The sequence below is a fragment of the Ischnura elegans genome, chromosome 1, assembly GCF_921293095.1.
Source record: "Ischnura elegans chromosome 1, ioIscEleg1.1, whole genome shotgun sequence".
NCBI lineage: Eukaryota > Metazoa > Arthropoda > Insecta > Odonata > Coenagrionidae > Ischnura > Ischnura elegans.
The window spans coordinates 123,723,751-123,738,536 of NC_060246.1; the positions used below are offsets into that span (position 1 = coordinate 123,723,751).

General features: G+C 36.2%; 1 protein-coding gene across 4 annotated transcripts in view; it reads right to left on the reverse strand.

The window, feature by feature from the left end:
- LOC124169212 (inositol polyphosphate 5-phosphatase E) overlaps nucleotides 1-14,786 on the reverse strand; it is a 49,839-nt gene that overhangs the window by 12,365 nt on the left and 22,688 nt on the right. Inside the window, exons 4-7 of one of the 4 annotated variants that reach the window (XR_006867058.1) lie at nucleotides 11,429-11,647; nucleotides 11,008-11,090; nucleotides 4,703-4,864; nucleotides 4,474-4,619 (exon numbers count right to left, since the gene is read on the reverse strand). Coding sequence is in view for 2 of the 4 variants with exons in the window: in XM_046547734.1 (XP_046403690.1) it covers nucleotides 4,352-4,619; nucleotides 4,703-4,864; nucleotides 11,429-11,647 (649 nt within the window). In the remaining 2 variants the exon portion in view is untranslated. Of the gene's footprint in view, nucleotides 1-4,351; nucleotides 4,620-4,702; nucleotides 4,865-6,520; nucleotides 8,999-11,007; nucleotides 11,091-11,428; nucleotides 11,648-14,786 lie in introns of those variants that run through there. The other 3 variants (XR_006867057.1, XM_046547734.1, XM_046547743.1) reach the window with 3 other exon arrangements.

Sequence of the window (14,786 nt, forward strand, 5' to 3'; positions counted from 1 at the left end):
CGAGCGACACACAGGACCAACGCCCAGAGGTCGGGAGGAAGACAGCCCTCGATTCCGTGGACATTTGGGGTCCAATGCGTCGCATCATCGACGGCTCCTACTGCTCAAGGCTCCGACGAAACCGTAAGAACGTCGCAGTTAGCGACCCGTCCCCGTGCTTGTTCGCCCAGACCCGATTTTAGGTAATCCCCAAATTGTGTAGCCAAAATATTTGGGTTCTTTCTCTCTATACTGGTGCGCCGTAACTAATCACCAAACTGTTGACTCCTTGTCAGAAATCTGATTCAGTGTTACCACGAAAGCAGCCTAAAAACTTAATTTGGGCAAATTGTTAAATCAGCCCACGAATTCTACAAATCACAAATTGTTTCTTTTTGTATTCTTTTGGAGGGGGGGCAATTGAATCATATCATATTGTGCATTTTTCGTTCACCTCATCTTCATCAGGGTATTTAATTTCGATAAATGTGTGTGTATGCTATGTCTGAAGTGGAAAATATATTTTTTGTGTCTCCAAGTACTCAATAATGGTTCGATCATTCCGTACTCGGGACTATTGATGCCCTCCCCACCAAATAAAATATGTGGCGTTTTCATGGTCCGTCTCATTTCAAATTCACATTCACACAGGTCGCCACAGGCGAATATACAATCATAATAACATATAATAGAAATTGAAACAAAGGGATAGAAACATAAATACAGGACGATGACACTGTGGCGTGGAGATGGAATGAAGGCCGAAAACACATGGAAAAAAGTTCACCTGAACCGGGAATCGAACCACGGACCTTCTGCTTTCCGGGCAGATGAGGTCCGTGGTTCGATTCCCGGTTCAGGTGAACTTTTTTCCATGTGTTTTCGGCCTTCATTCCATCTCCACGCCACAGTGTCATCATCCTGTATTTATGTTTCTATCCCTTAGTTTCAATTTCTATTATATGTTATTATGATCAATATATATATTCATACATGTAATGATACAAGACACTGACAAATACCAGGTTGTGCATTGAAATATCCATGTGGAAAAGCAGTGTTTCTATACCTATCTATACATATGATGGATAAATTCCATCAATTTATGTCAGAGAGTGCCGCATTTGCTTTAAGATCCTTCATGCATACAGTAGACTCTCGTTACTACGAAGTTCACTGGACTGAAAAACTGGATGTTCATAATAACAAAGTTTGTATGAACGTTTCTTTCAGGAATCGTTGAAAAAAAAAACAGTATATAATAAACGCGATTAAATTTTCTGCAAATATATATAAACAGGAAAATTCGTTTCAGTTTCTCAATAGAAGAATGCGGCATGACACAATCAAGGGTTGATCTCTTACCGAATACAGTAAGTCCTCGATATATGAACTAGATGCGTTCCAAGACCTTGTTTGTAAGTTGATAAGCCTACAGTCCGGCTGCTGAGAGTTGTCCAATGACAGGCAAAATGGTCTAGTTTGGGGTAAACTGCAAGGTTGCCAGGTAAGAAAGCAAAATGCCTGTGTCACTTGTAACAAAAGGGTTCCGTGAATAAGGGAGCCGGAAGGGATGACGAGCGTGAAGGACCCAAAGGACAAATCCCTTGTTTTGGCGATTCGAAGAAAGGGCTTGTTTTGGTGGATTAGGCTTATTTAGGTGCTCCATATGCATTTGACAACGATGACTAGGCTAGGGTGTGAGGTACGTTTGTGGGACAGCGATTGGCTGTAAACTGAATTGGCGCAGGGTTTTCCGCCCTCCCATTGTGCTGTCATCGGACAACTATCGCCGGCCGAACTGTATGCAAGGAATCGAGGAATACGTTTATGCTGCAGAATGCAACACTGCATCATAATGGAGCACTACTTCATGATTGTGACGAACTGATCTAGCTGGGCGTGCGATGCATCCAGAGCCGAAAATAATAGTTCCCCACGGTAAGGGAGACCAGGCGAAACGCTGAGCAGTTCCTAAATTCACACCAGATGCAATGATACTTTGTTCAGATTGTGCCCAAAGTGCGAGTTCCTCTAAGCCACACCACGTATCATCGGCCAAATCGAAAGGCGCCAAATTCGAAATTTGAATTTTTTGAAAGCTCATATCTCTGAAAGTTCATAAATCGAATGTGCGTAGGAAGAGGACTAACTGTACGTCCAATTTACGAGCAGTTATGAGTGGGTCACCATGACTCCACGGGAATTCAGCTTATCAAATCTATCATTCTGCGATCATCATTATATAATGTTGCGTTTACACTGAATAAAGAACCATAGTTGACACTCTTGAGCACAGTACACGAGAAGAACTGAAATGTGGCGTGACTATTAAATCTTAGCGTAGTGTATATCCACCCAAAATGCCGCTGCTTATTCGTGGCACTTCGTAATAAAGTTCTTTTTGTAACCACCGGGACTGTGGTTCGTAATTTCATAAAAATGTTTCTTTTATTGTAGCTTGGATAGGCACTTTCGTCGGGACCAACGATTTGGTTTGTAATATCGAGAACTTCGTAATAATGTTGTTCGTATTAACGAGAGTCTACTGTACTATGTACCTGTTTAATATATAAAAAAAAAACGATAACCCATGAAAATTTTGGTAAAAGATCGTGTAAAAAACTGTAGTCCGTGCCTCCTGAAGCTTGGATTTGCACAATGTTGCTTTATCATGGAAGGCAGCCCCTAAATTCAGGGAAGATTCACTGTATTTGCCTATTATTAAACAGCAGCACTCATTGCATTGCATCATTGGCATGAAAACATCACCATCCCACCAAAGTCAGGAGTTGAATGTACTCAAAAATACAAGACTAAAAACAACATGGAAATAAACACTGGTGATATATTTTTACTCTCTATCCTTAGATTATGAATTATTGGATCTTTAAAAAAAAAGAATCTTGACGAAGTACTGGAACTGTTCAACTATATTTCTTTTTCGAAAGAAATGGCAGTTTTCCACTCCTGAAACTTTCTTATCCGCCACATCTAGTATCAATACACAGAACCATTGCTAAGTCTGGCAAACTCTTAGTCTCCCAAACGGTAAATGATTTTTCCCTACCACACTCCCCTCACTTTCACTGGAAACATACCATGCAGTAGAATGTAAATTCACCAGACCTGACAAAAAATACAACACATAAATGACTTTTTATTGGTAATACGTAGATTTGAAATACAAAGTGAATCAAAACTACATATTGCCAATAAAAAGTCACTTAAGTTGAAAACTGACACTTCCTTTACAAAGTAGAAATATATTTGATCAATAACCCTCTTAGTGCAACCTAGTGGGAGTGGTATTAGCAAGAAATTCCAAAGGTTTTTAATAGAATGTAAAAAATTTGAAAAAAGAAATTTGTGATGGCAATATATGTTTTTTTTATTTAACTTCAATAGGGTAGTTTCCTTCATCAAAGAAAATGAAAGGCATTGATTGAGATTCGTTACCCACCATTAGTGTATTCATAGCATAAAAATTATTTGGTTTTAGAAATCCCAGTTTAGATGAATGCTAATGGTCAATTTTAATCTCATTTGAAATAGGCCAGATTGGCACCCATGCGATGCCACTCCATGTGAAATCACAGAGACCTAGATGCTATACGAGTAGTCAGGAGTTCTACATTGTCTGAGATTACCAATGCATGCATGAGGCACAGAGCTCAGAGAAAATTTCTTAATAATCACATATTAAAATTGCCTATGGTCGGTAAGTTTCCTCCGCTTGATAGGGTATTAATAATCCTTATTTAAGCCAAGCGCTACCTGCTAGCAACCTGCATCATATCGGCGCTAATAGCCCTGCACCAAGGTGGCCTCACACGGCGGCAGCTGGAACCAAAATTACGTCACATGGGCTTTTCCCAGCATTCATACTAAGCCATCGTGTTTTTGTGCGCTTGAAAATTTTATCTTTTCATTTAATAGCAAAAACTAGATATCGTCATTTAAAAATCTAAAGGCGTGAAATACATACTCCAGGAGTAATAATCTTTCGATTTAGGCAATAAAAAAAATAGGAAACCACCCTACTATATTAAGTGTGAACTTTTTGCTTTGTTTTTTTATTCAAAAGTTTAGTTGCTGCATAATTATTAGTTTGAGGAATAAAATTTCGAAAAAGCCAATATGTTGGTTCACGGCACTTTTTAGCTGAGAAATGCAACAGCTCATATGTATGCCTGCTGCACTCATTGGGTTAACTTCATGGTCAAGGTATTTGCAATTTTTCAAAACCATTTCATTTTGTACTCTGTTTGCTAAGGCCTGGTGGAAAACTTTTATTGCACTAAGTGGGTTCCAATTATTGAAGATTTAATGAATATAAAGCTAAAAACTATTGGATTGAACAACATCTTACGTGTCTTTCCCAGGACGAATAGAAGCTCTAAAAACACTCCAAACTGGCTTGTGATCCGAAGTTCTGATACTGTGAGCAGAATAGTAATGAAGGCATTCTAGACTTGCTGCTTTTCTGTCATCTTTGTGTGATGGCTTAAATAATATCCTGTCAGTATACGACGGAGTCCGCATTTTGCTTGATGTATCAAAGTGATCACTTCCAGGATCAAATTTGTAAGTAGGAGGAAACTTGATATCGGCTTCTCCAAAGGACTTGAAAACGGTACCTAGGAAAACAAATCATAATGATAATAACTGTCTGATTGAGTATCGACTCTCTAAAATCAGAAATGAGGTTTCAAAGTCAAACCTTCTAAAATAGCTTTCTGAAGTTGATCAGATGGCAGAGTAAGAGGGTCTTTGGATGGAAACTGCTGTGAAGCAATCCACTCCATTACTTCTTCCCGGGGACGATCTAGACGAAAGTTGAGATCACCACACCAAAATGTGCAATCAAAGTTCTGACAAATATCTGTAAAATATAGAAAGCTTGTCATAAACTACTGATGATACTCATAATGGCAATTTTGAAACAAAGTAAAGAACACATACAATCATGCACAGATAGAAAATTATACATATGTATGCATACCTAATTGATCCAGCAACTTTCAATGTAGCAAGCAATTATTTGATCTACACTAAGTCTAAAAGTATTCCATGTAAGTGCAAGAAGCATACACTTGGGTCTTATCTTTAAGCAAATGATAAATTTCCCTACGGTTTTTCTTATGGACAATGCAGATGGTGTTCACCACATTTACCGAAGTGAGTTAACCTTATAAAGTCTTCATTTGAATAATATACCCAAAAAGAATATGAGGACTCATTTCCTACCTTGATGTAGATACATTGTGGATAGGCTGAATCTGTGAAATGCTTCCCTATTGAGCATCAACGAAAATTTCTGACAAATGGAAGGACATGGATTGAGATGATACGAAACCCAAAAATGTAGCATATATTCTCATATACTACCTGCCCCATTGTAGATGGGCAACTTGTTTTTAGGTCAATAAATAAAGGAAAATACAAACTAATTTTGAAAAAATCAGCACAACGTAATGAGTATCAAATGGAAAACCAAAAGCATTTGCATTATTGTAAGAATAATGTAGTACATACATTATTGTATTGTATTTAAAATATTATTGTTTAGAAGTATTCTGCTGTTCCCCGAGAAAAACCAAATATACTTTCACTATTTGTGAACGCCAACCCCAGCAACTTATTTTTGCACCATGCATATGAGATGACCTGGGACGAAATACGAGGGATGGGCTCAACTTTGAGCACTGCATCCAGCAGAGTAAATTTAAAGAAACACATTAATTGCTCAGCTGGAGCTTGTAGATTGAACAGGGTGGTTTCCTATATCAAAGAAAACGAAAGGCATTGATTGCAATTCGTTACCCAACATTAGTGTATTGATAATATGCAAATTATTAGGCTTTAGAAATCCCAGTTTTTACAAATTTTTATGGTCAATTTTAACCTCATTTGAAAAAGGCCCGATTGGCACCCATGCGATGCCACTCCACGTGACGTCAGAGGGATCTAGATACTACACGAGTAGTCAGGAGTTTTACATCGTCTGAGATTGCATGAGAGATGCATGCATGAGGCGCAGAGCTCAGGGAAACAATAATCACCAATTAAAATTGCCTATGGTTGGAAAGTTTCCTTCAGTGGATAGGGTATTAATAATCCTTATTTAAGCCAAGCACTACCTGCTAGTTGGGTACTCTGCTACCAGCTAGCAGCCTGCATTGTAGCAGCACTCATTGCCTCGCACCAAGGTGGCCTCACATGGGGGCAGCAGGAACCAGAATGACGTCACATGGGCTTTTCCCAGCATTCATACTTAGCCGTAGCGTTTTTGTGCACTTGAAAATTTTCACTTTTCATTTAATCGCGAGAAATAGATATCATCATTTAAAAATCTAAAAGCATGAATACGTACTCCAGGATAATAATCTTTCGATTTAGGCAATTAAAAAAAATAGGAAACCACCCTATTAGAATTGCATTATGTATTGTCATTCCTAAGGATACCATTAAAAATGGAAATACTCAAGTAACCCACACATTCTCTTGTATAATACTCGCCCTATTTTTGGTGCCACTAAAAAGGAGAACTAGATGTGCATTGTACATGAGAAGATATAGTATTCTAATAATCATTCTCATTAATCCATTGCTAACCTAATACACACCTGGGCTAGCTTTAAAGAAGCAGACACTTGCCTTAACATGGACATGGTTCACAGAAAGTATACCTTAAAACCAATCTACTGTATACTTTGGCTAAAGAGTAGACCAAATACTAAACTTGCCATAATACAATGAGGGAAACTCAGAGAAACACGATTGCATTAATGAAAGATTTCCATGAAGTTGAAATCAAAATGTACTACAAAATAAATGGCAATGCATTCTACAAAACTGATTCCAATATTATGAGAATGTAAAACATAATAAACCTGTTGCCTGCTTGGCAGACAGACTCTCTCTGTAGTACAAGAAGAGTGCCCCACTCTAATATCTTGTATTATACAACTTATAAGAAATTGTAAATAATGATGAGCAGTAAGAAGCAATTTATTATTTTAAATATTTAGCTGTAAGTCAATTACAAAAAGTACTACAAATGCTTGCTAATTAAGCTTTTTAAGGGTAGAAGTTATCATGAAACCAAGTGTAACACAAGTAATCACGTGGTGTATGTATATCAGATGCCAAAAACGAAAAAAGATTTGTGTATAATAAACTGATATGACAGTACAAATACATACAGTGAATATTTTTGAGCCACAAAACAATAAGATATAGAGAATGACAGTGGTCAAACCATGAAGACATGAAGTATGAAGAAAAAGAAAACTATATGGCATGAAATAGATGTTATGCGACTAACAGAGGGTAAAGTCAACTCAATGATTAAAGATTGGTAAAAAAATTCTAAATTGATGTTTAAATGCTAATATAACTCTTCATAACTTATGCCTTTTTGGTCAAAATTACTATCACTCAGACTGAAAAAATAAAAAAAATGTTTATATTTGGGGAAATTTCAAAGTTTAAGGAAAAATATGCCATTTATAATGATTGATATCGATAATAACTCCATAATAACAATACAGGTTTTGCTTAGCGGGCATTACAATTCACTCTCACATTGGTAAAATTTCAAATATATTCAGTACATCCAGGTTAATCCAGGTAAAATAGAACAATATTGTGAATTCAGTGGAAGACTACATATATATCAGAAATTCATCCCTTGCACTAAATGAGCCATAACTGTGAATAAATCAGAGGGGCAGTTGAACACACCAAGACTGAGATCTATAAATACATCTGCTAGATTGTTAAATGAGAGGACAAATTTGAATAAATTATGACTGAGGTAAAAAATACAGTACATACAGTAAGTCACTGTGTTAATTTTTTTCCTTTCCTCATTCTGAAATTTTCCAGGAAATTTTTTTCCCCATCTTTCACCAAAACTGTTGTTTTCCCACTCATTGTTAAAAACACTCATAAAGAAGGCAGCACAATTTACAAGTCAGGGTAAAAAATAAAGCCTAAGCATATAGCATGCTACTCTGAAGTTACTAAGTAATTTATGCTATACCTAAAGCAAAATATATTAATGAAAACTGCATTACTTTTAGGTAACACAGACGGAGGAATTGTTAATTGAAATTTACACTCACTTAACTGCATGCTATCATCCTAATTATATTTCTGAATAAGCAAAGATATCATCCATGAAATCAGTTTCTTCAAACAATATGTACAAAAACTGGAATAAAGTTGTTATAAATCATGTAGCTCAGGTGAAATTCTTACTGTAGACCTGTAATTAGCACAGAAGGACCTAGGCCATCATATTGAGTTTCAGTTAGTATAGTGGGAGGGTTTGAAAATTATAGACCATTACATAGAAAATTTTACAGACAGATATCCAAATGACTGCAATTTCCAGCAACAGATATACTATGTCATTGCTCGCATATCAAAGCATATGTAAATGGGAATAATAGTAATTGACAATGATAATATTGCAGGTAAGATATTGGCAACTGGTAGAATCACGAAATATGAATAATTGAATTCCCTAATCCAAGCAATTAAAGCTAGGAGTTCCTTAGAAACACAGAAAAGGAGTTATACTAAAAATGTTTGGGACAAATGCAGGTGGGAAAATGGAACAAATGAATAGCAACTCTGAAATACAATTTACAAACTTTAAGGTCTCTGAAGAAGTTAAATTTTTTTTTTCGAAATGATTTTATGCAGAAAGCGCAATGCAGCATAAAATGAGACACAGGATTTCAAAATTTATATTTTGGAGTACTGCAAGATTGGTCACATACCAACAATATCTGACACATACTAGGATGTTACATCTTCTGCGACAAACATAGGATTGAGGATGGGAAGCAGCTAAATATCTGAAGTAACCACGTATCCGGAAAAATCAAGGCTGATATTCTTAGATAAGTGAGGAAATGATTACTCAATCAATGATTCTCTCATGCGAGCCAATTTTCCAGTCTGCGAAGACAAAAATGAAATTTTGTTGCTTCTGAACTTCTTCCTACAATGATTTAGCAAAATAACACATCAAATAATAGCCTCAGTGATATTCAAGTTCATGCATGTTAGTGATGAATGCAGTGGCGTAGCCAGGGGGGGAGGACCCCCCCCCCCAAAATATAAAAGCACAATTATTTTCCTTCATAAAAGAAAACAAAATATTGAAAAATAATGAATTTACTACGTATTTTTTTAACAAATGAAGTTTTTTCAATTGTGAAAAGTGTTAAAATTAGTTTAAAACCCATTACTTAGTACCCTATTTTTCAAAAATTTCCCCCCCTGATTTTGCACCCCCCCCCAAACTAAATTTCTGGCTACGCCACTGGATGAATGGAAACAAATGCAGGATATCTTATGTAAATTTCAATTTCCCAGTCCCCCAAGTCTAATATGTAACACATTATGAAGCAAGGAAACTTCCCCAAACAATAACTCATCAAAAATACAAAATAACAATAATTCAGGAGCATCAATGAGAATCATTCAGGAGAATCAAGTGTTGAAGTCCTATCAGTCTACATGGATGAATGCTAATGAGGGTGTTTACCTTTACATTTGGCATGACTTTGGTGCTGCTATCTGGATTTAATTTAAACTGCTAATGTACAATTGCCATCTAAAAAATTACTAAAACTGAGCCTCAAGAAAGACATCTCCCAGTCTTTCTTCGATTTGATCGTGTCATTGTAATATACTTTTGGTATGCATGCCCCATTTTGCATTGTGCCCCCCATGCTAGCATGTTAAAAAAATTTGGTACAATAAAAAAAAAGCTATTGATTCCACTGCATTGAACATAAATTAATTCCAGGTAAATGACTACAGTTTAAGTCTTGCATATAAGCTCTTACATTTAGGTATCCTGTGGATTACCACATGCAGTTTAGTTTTCATTATTTTTCTACCGAAGTTAAAATCCCACCTCGTCAGACCATCTTTATCTACAGAAAAAAATAGACTACACATTATATTTTGAGTTGAGAGTGAAAGAAAGTCATATAGACTATGATCAAGTAGGTATTTAAATGGAAAATGGGAGTAGGAAAGGGAGTATAGAGGGAGGAACCGAGTATCGGCATAAAAACCCAACTGGGATGCTGTACAGTCCCAGATACAAAAATCTCACTGCCCAGGAGCCAAAAAATTTTATAAGTCTGGAATTGACAATGAATTGGCAATGTCACTTTATTATGCCTCCACATTGGAGAATTACAAACCCTCTGCATCTTCATCATTTCATCATTCTTTGGTGCAGTTGAAAAGTAATAGTATGAAGCCAATTGCCGTAAGGAATTTGACTAACAAAATGATTTCTACGTCTTTCTTGTCCTACTCAGTAACAAGCACAAAAATGCTTTCATCAGAGGAAATGACAGCTACAGTATACTTCATAACTCAACTCCATGAGGAAATCACACCCATTGGAAGGCCAAGACTCGTGTGAACCCCATCATACAAATCACTTTGCTGATTAAATTCCTTTCCTCGACCAACTATATATTACTCTTCAGTCGTCCCAAAGAAAATGCTCTCCTTCTCAATCCAGAGGGTTATTCATTATCTGATGAAGAGGCGTGGTTCAGCAGCATTGCCACTTTGTCATCAATACCGGACTTTCTAGCACAGGAAATGGTTTCTCTTAAAAATATTTACTCAACCATTGGATACAAACCTCAGTCCTAGAGATGGGAAAAAAGATATTATATACAATTATAATTGAGACTTTCAAGCATGAATAAGGGGAAAATTCCATTCACACTTCAAAATTTAGGAGATGATAACCTGTGATAATATGTGCTGTGAATCAATCACCAAACAGGGATGGATATCGGAAGAAAGATTGTGCGTCTTCTATTGGAAAGTGCATGAATACCAATCTAGGATTGGTACAATGACTGATTAAACAAGAATGAAAATGCTATATTTTTGAGGATATGAAATTACAAAAGAATACGATAATGAAATATGGTAGCCTCTAAAATTTGATGTAGAAAACTATGTCATTACCAAATGAATGATTGCTGTGCACCTGGTATTTCTTGAAGAGTACAGGACCAGTATGGAAATATATCTGCAAGTGCTCCCCTCCACTAATGAAATAAAGAAAGTTAGCAAGGAATGTAAAATAAACACATCAGTTGCAATAAATAACTTTGGCAAAAATTAAAAGTTTTAAAAATGCAATAGATGTGCAATAAATTAGTCATCACACACTCATTACTTTTTGAAGAAAAAAAGTAATTACTACATCCAAAAATATACTTATTTCTTAAGTAAATGCATTGAATTTTGAAAGAAAAAACAAGAGGAAACATTCTGATGAAATGATGAAACTAAGGGGGCTTTAAATGTGCCAATACTACTTAATGAGGTGAAACACTTACTCCAATATTTCATCCAGCATGCATAAATTGGCAATGCAACAAACCACGACTTTTATGCCGCACTGGCAGAAGCTTAGGTAAGTCAATAGATGTTGAGATGCGTCGAATATCATGGATTCGGTCTTTGACGCGTTCAGTGTGGGCAGTCAGGTGAGAAGTAATAAATAGAAATGAAGTTCCAAACAGCAGAAATCCTATTGCTATCGCTCCTTTGGTACGGAAAGCTTTTCCAGGTCTTGTACTCATGCTGCCATCTTCAGCAACTAAAGAAAGAATTATCTTTGTCAATAATAAAAAATGGGATGATACTGCAGTAATGTAAAACAGAATTGCTGACATAAAATCAACATCATAAATTTATTAGGTAATGCCCAAACAGATACTCATAGTTTTATAATTTAGCACACATAAATTTTCTTTGAAATGGTTTCTAAATATATACCGTATTTCTCTGAATATAGTCTCCCCCCCCCCCCCCCTAATTTACAGGCTTGAGTTTCCAGAAAAAATTTTATAAAATGGGTTTGAAGTCCCCCCTTTACCATGGGCATTTTTGGAAAAAGGGAGACTATTAGATAAATACAGTATACTTCAAAGAAATAGTAAATAATTTTCAATATCAACTTGAACTACATAAGATTTTTTCTTTTGAAAAACCACAATGTACATGCAAAAGTTCACCTTGATCTAACACATTTATGAGAATTTGAAATGGATAATTTTAACAATACTTTACTGCAAAATCTCCAATAATAAGGCATTTCTCAAAAGTCGTTCTAACCACCATTAAAGTAAAACTTGATTACCTATATGCAGTTAAGAGGGACCGAAGCATGGGTGGTGTGTAAAATCAATAGGCTGGATGAATACTAGTTGAGTAAATTCTCATAAGTAGAAGCATAATTCTCATATGTGAATGCATAATTCTTTAAGAACATGATGAAATATTGCATCAAATTGAGATCAGTTTTCTATATGAGACTGAGGTAAGGCAAAGCAAATGAGCTATGCAAATGCACAAAAAACTGCATAAAATTAAGATTGGTTGGTTCTGTATGGACAAAACTATGCAGTGAAAAACAAAAATATGCATAAAATCAATAAAAGGTGTACAACCAAGGATTCACTAATGCAATTCCCAATATTCCTGCTTGTACTTAAATGTTGCACCATAAAATCATGGCATGACGTATAATTAAAGTGTATAAAATCTAAATTTTACTGTAATAGCTTTTTTATCCCTGGGCTAAATACAGTAACGATATGGATTTTCAGTGGCTTGAGAAAATTCAGCTTTAAAAGAGAAATAATCAGACCATGAATAATTTTAGTTGCATCAAATGAGTAGTTAAAATATCAAGGCCTGGACCCTTAATATATGCATATAAGAATTGTATCCTAAGAAAAGTAAATATAATTTTAATGATAATCATATTTGAAATTTTTAGTAATTTAAGCCAAGGGCGTAAGCCATTATTTTCTTCCTTTCAATGTGGTATTTTATATAAATATTATTTTTTATTCTTTAATATTTTTAAGAGAAATTGGTATTTTGTAGCTAAAATACATTTTAAATATATTTTTCTTAACTCTGGGCTTCATTCAGCTCTGAAAACATAAAGCTTTGTCCCCCGGGAACATCCTCTCATTGACTGGCCAACATTTACAAAATAAGGGACTCAAACTTTTGTCACAGATATATGGGGTAAGGGAGTGTGTCACAGTGCTGCCAAGTAAACCTCAAGGGATTCCTGTAATCTCACCACCTATTTTTGCTGAAAATGACAGTTAAAAAGCAACAAGCACTCAGCTATAACTCCTCCATCATTTCCTTCTTTCCTTCCTTTAATCACATAAACAAAACTTTACAAGTCTTTGAATAGCAAAACTCGATTCAATTTAGGAAGATAAATGAATATGAAACAGTAAATGCAACATTCATGTGGAAACTGAAATATAAATGACCTACTTAAAACTTGCAAAATGTTGTAATAATAACACTCTGCGATGTAAATTTAGTAGTGGACTCATTTTGATGATTGATAAATACTGTACTTATCTTAATATAGTCCCCCCCTTTAAAAATAAAATGCCTGGGGGAAAAGTAAAGAGGGGACGATATTCAAGCATATTTTTTTCCCAAAACTGAGGCCTCAAAATTAGGGGGGGAGGAAGGACTATATTCAGATGGGGACTATAATCGGAGAAATACGGTAACTTGATGTTTAACCCTTAACCAGTGACGTGCAATTCTTGTAACACTACCAGTGACATGCAGCCTGAGAGACCGCAATGGATCAAAAATTCATAAAATGTTGCAACGTCATTTTTATTGCTTAGTTTAATGTTTCTTTAACTACTTAACTATTCTAAAACTTATATTTAATTTTATACATTCCCAATACAAACCAATTTTTTAGTAAAAATTCTTATTTGAAACGGGATGAAAAACTGATTTCAAAGACATTTGAGTTATTATTATCGTTTTTAAGCATTAATATTTTGCCAGATTTAAAAATAAGGCCTTAAATGTAGAGATGTGCGAATAGTATCCGCGAATACTCGAATACCTCGAATACTAGAAAGTATTCGATATTCGTGGTTTCGAATAGTTATGCAAAAAGTACCGCCTCGAATACTTTGAATTTCGCGTCATACACTGTCGCACGCACGTCATTGGTAGTTGACTCGGGAAAATGTAGAGAACTGTAGTCATTTAGTGCTCACAGCGCCGTTTTACGCAAGTTGACGAATTACATCAAATTCGTGGATTTTAGCGGTGAAAAGAGTTCGACGAGGGGAACCGAAAATGGTCGGATGAAAAAATCCGAAAATCCCCGATTCCCCCCACCAGGAGAACCTCAGTGCCGTGGGATAGCAACCTTAGGGCATTTCCAACGATCCGCTATCCCCTTCCATTCAGCACTCGCCTCACCCACTCTGACGCTTTCCTCTTCTCCGAAATCAAACAAAAGGTCCCACCTCGCGCAGGGATCGCATTACGAAGACCTTAGCTTCGAAAAAAATATCGAGTTACGAGAACAATAAAAACGTGTTTCACGCCCTCCCCCCTTTTCTCACCCACTGACCTTTTTCTGGCCACCTGTTTCGAAATTCCCCATTTCTGGAGGTCAACTGCTGCGTGAGTACCGTGGGATACTTACATTAGCGCATTTCCCAAGATCCGGTATCCCCCTCCATTCAGCACTAGCCCCCCTCTGAGGCTTTCCTCTTCTTCGAAATAAGAAAAGGTCACAGCTCGCGCAGGGATCATATTACGAAGACCTTAGCTTCAAAAAAATACCAAGTTACACGAGAACAATAGAAACGTGTTTGGGGCCCTCCCTTTTCTCCCCCACTGACCTTTTTTTCCCTACCAGCTTCGAAGTTCCCCATTTCTGT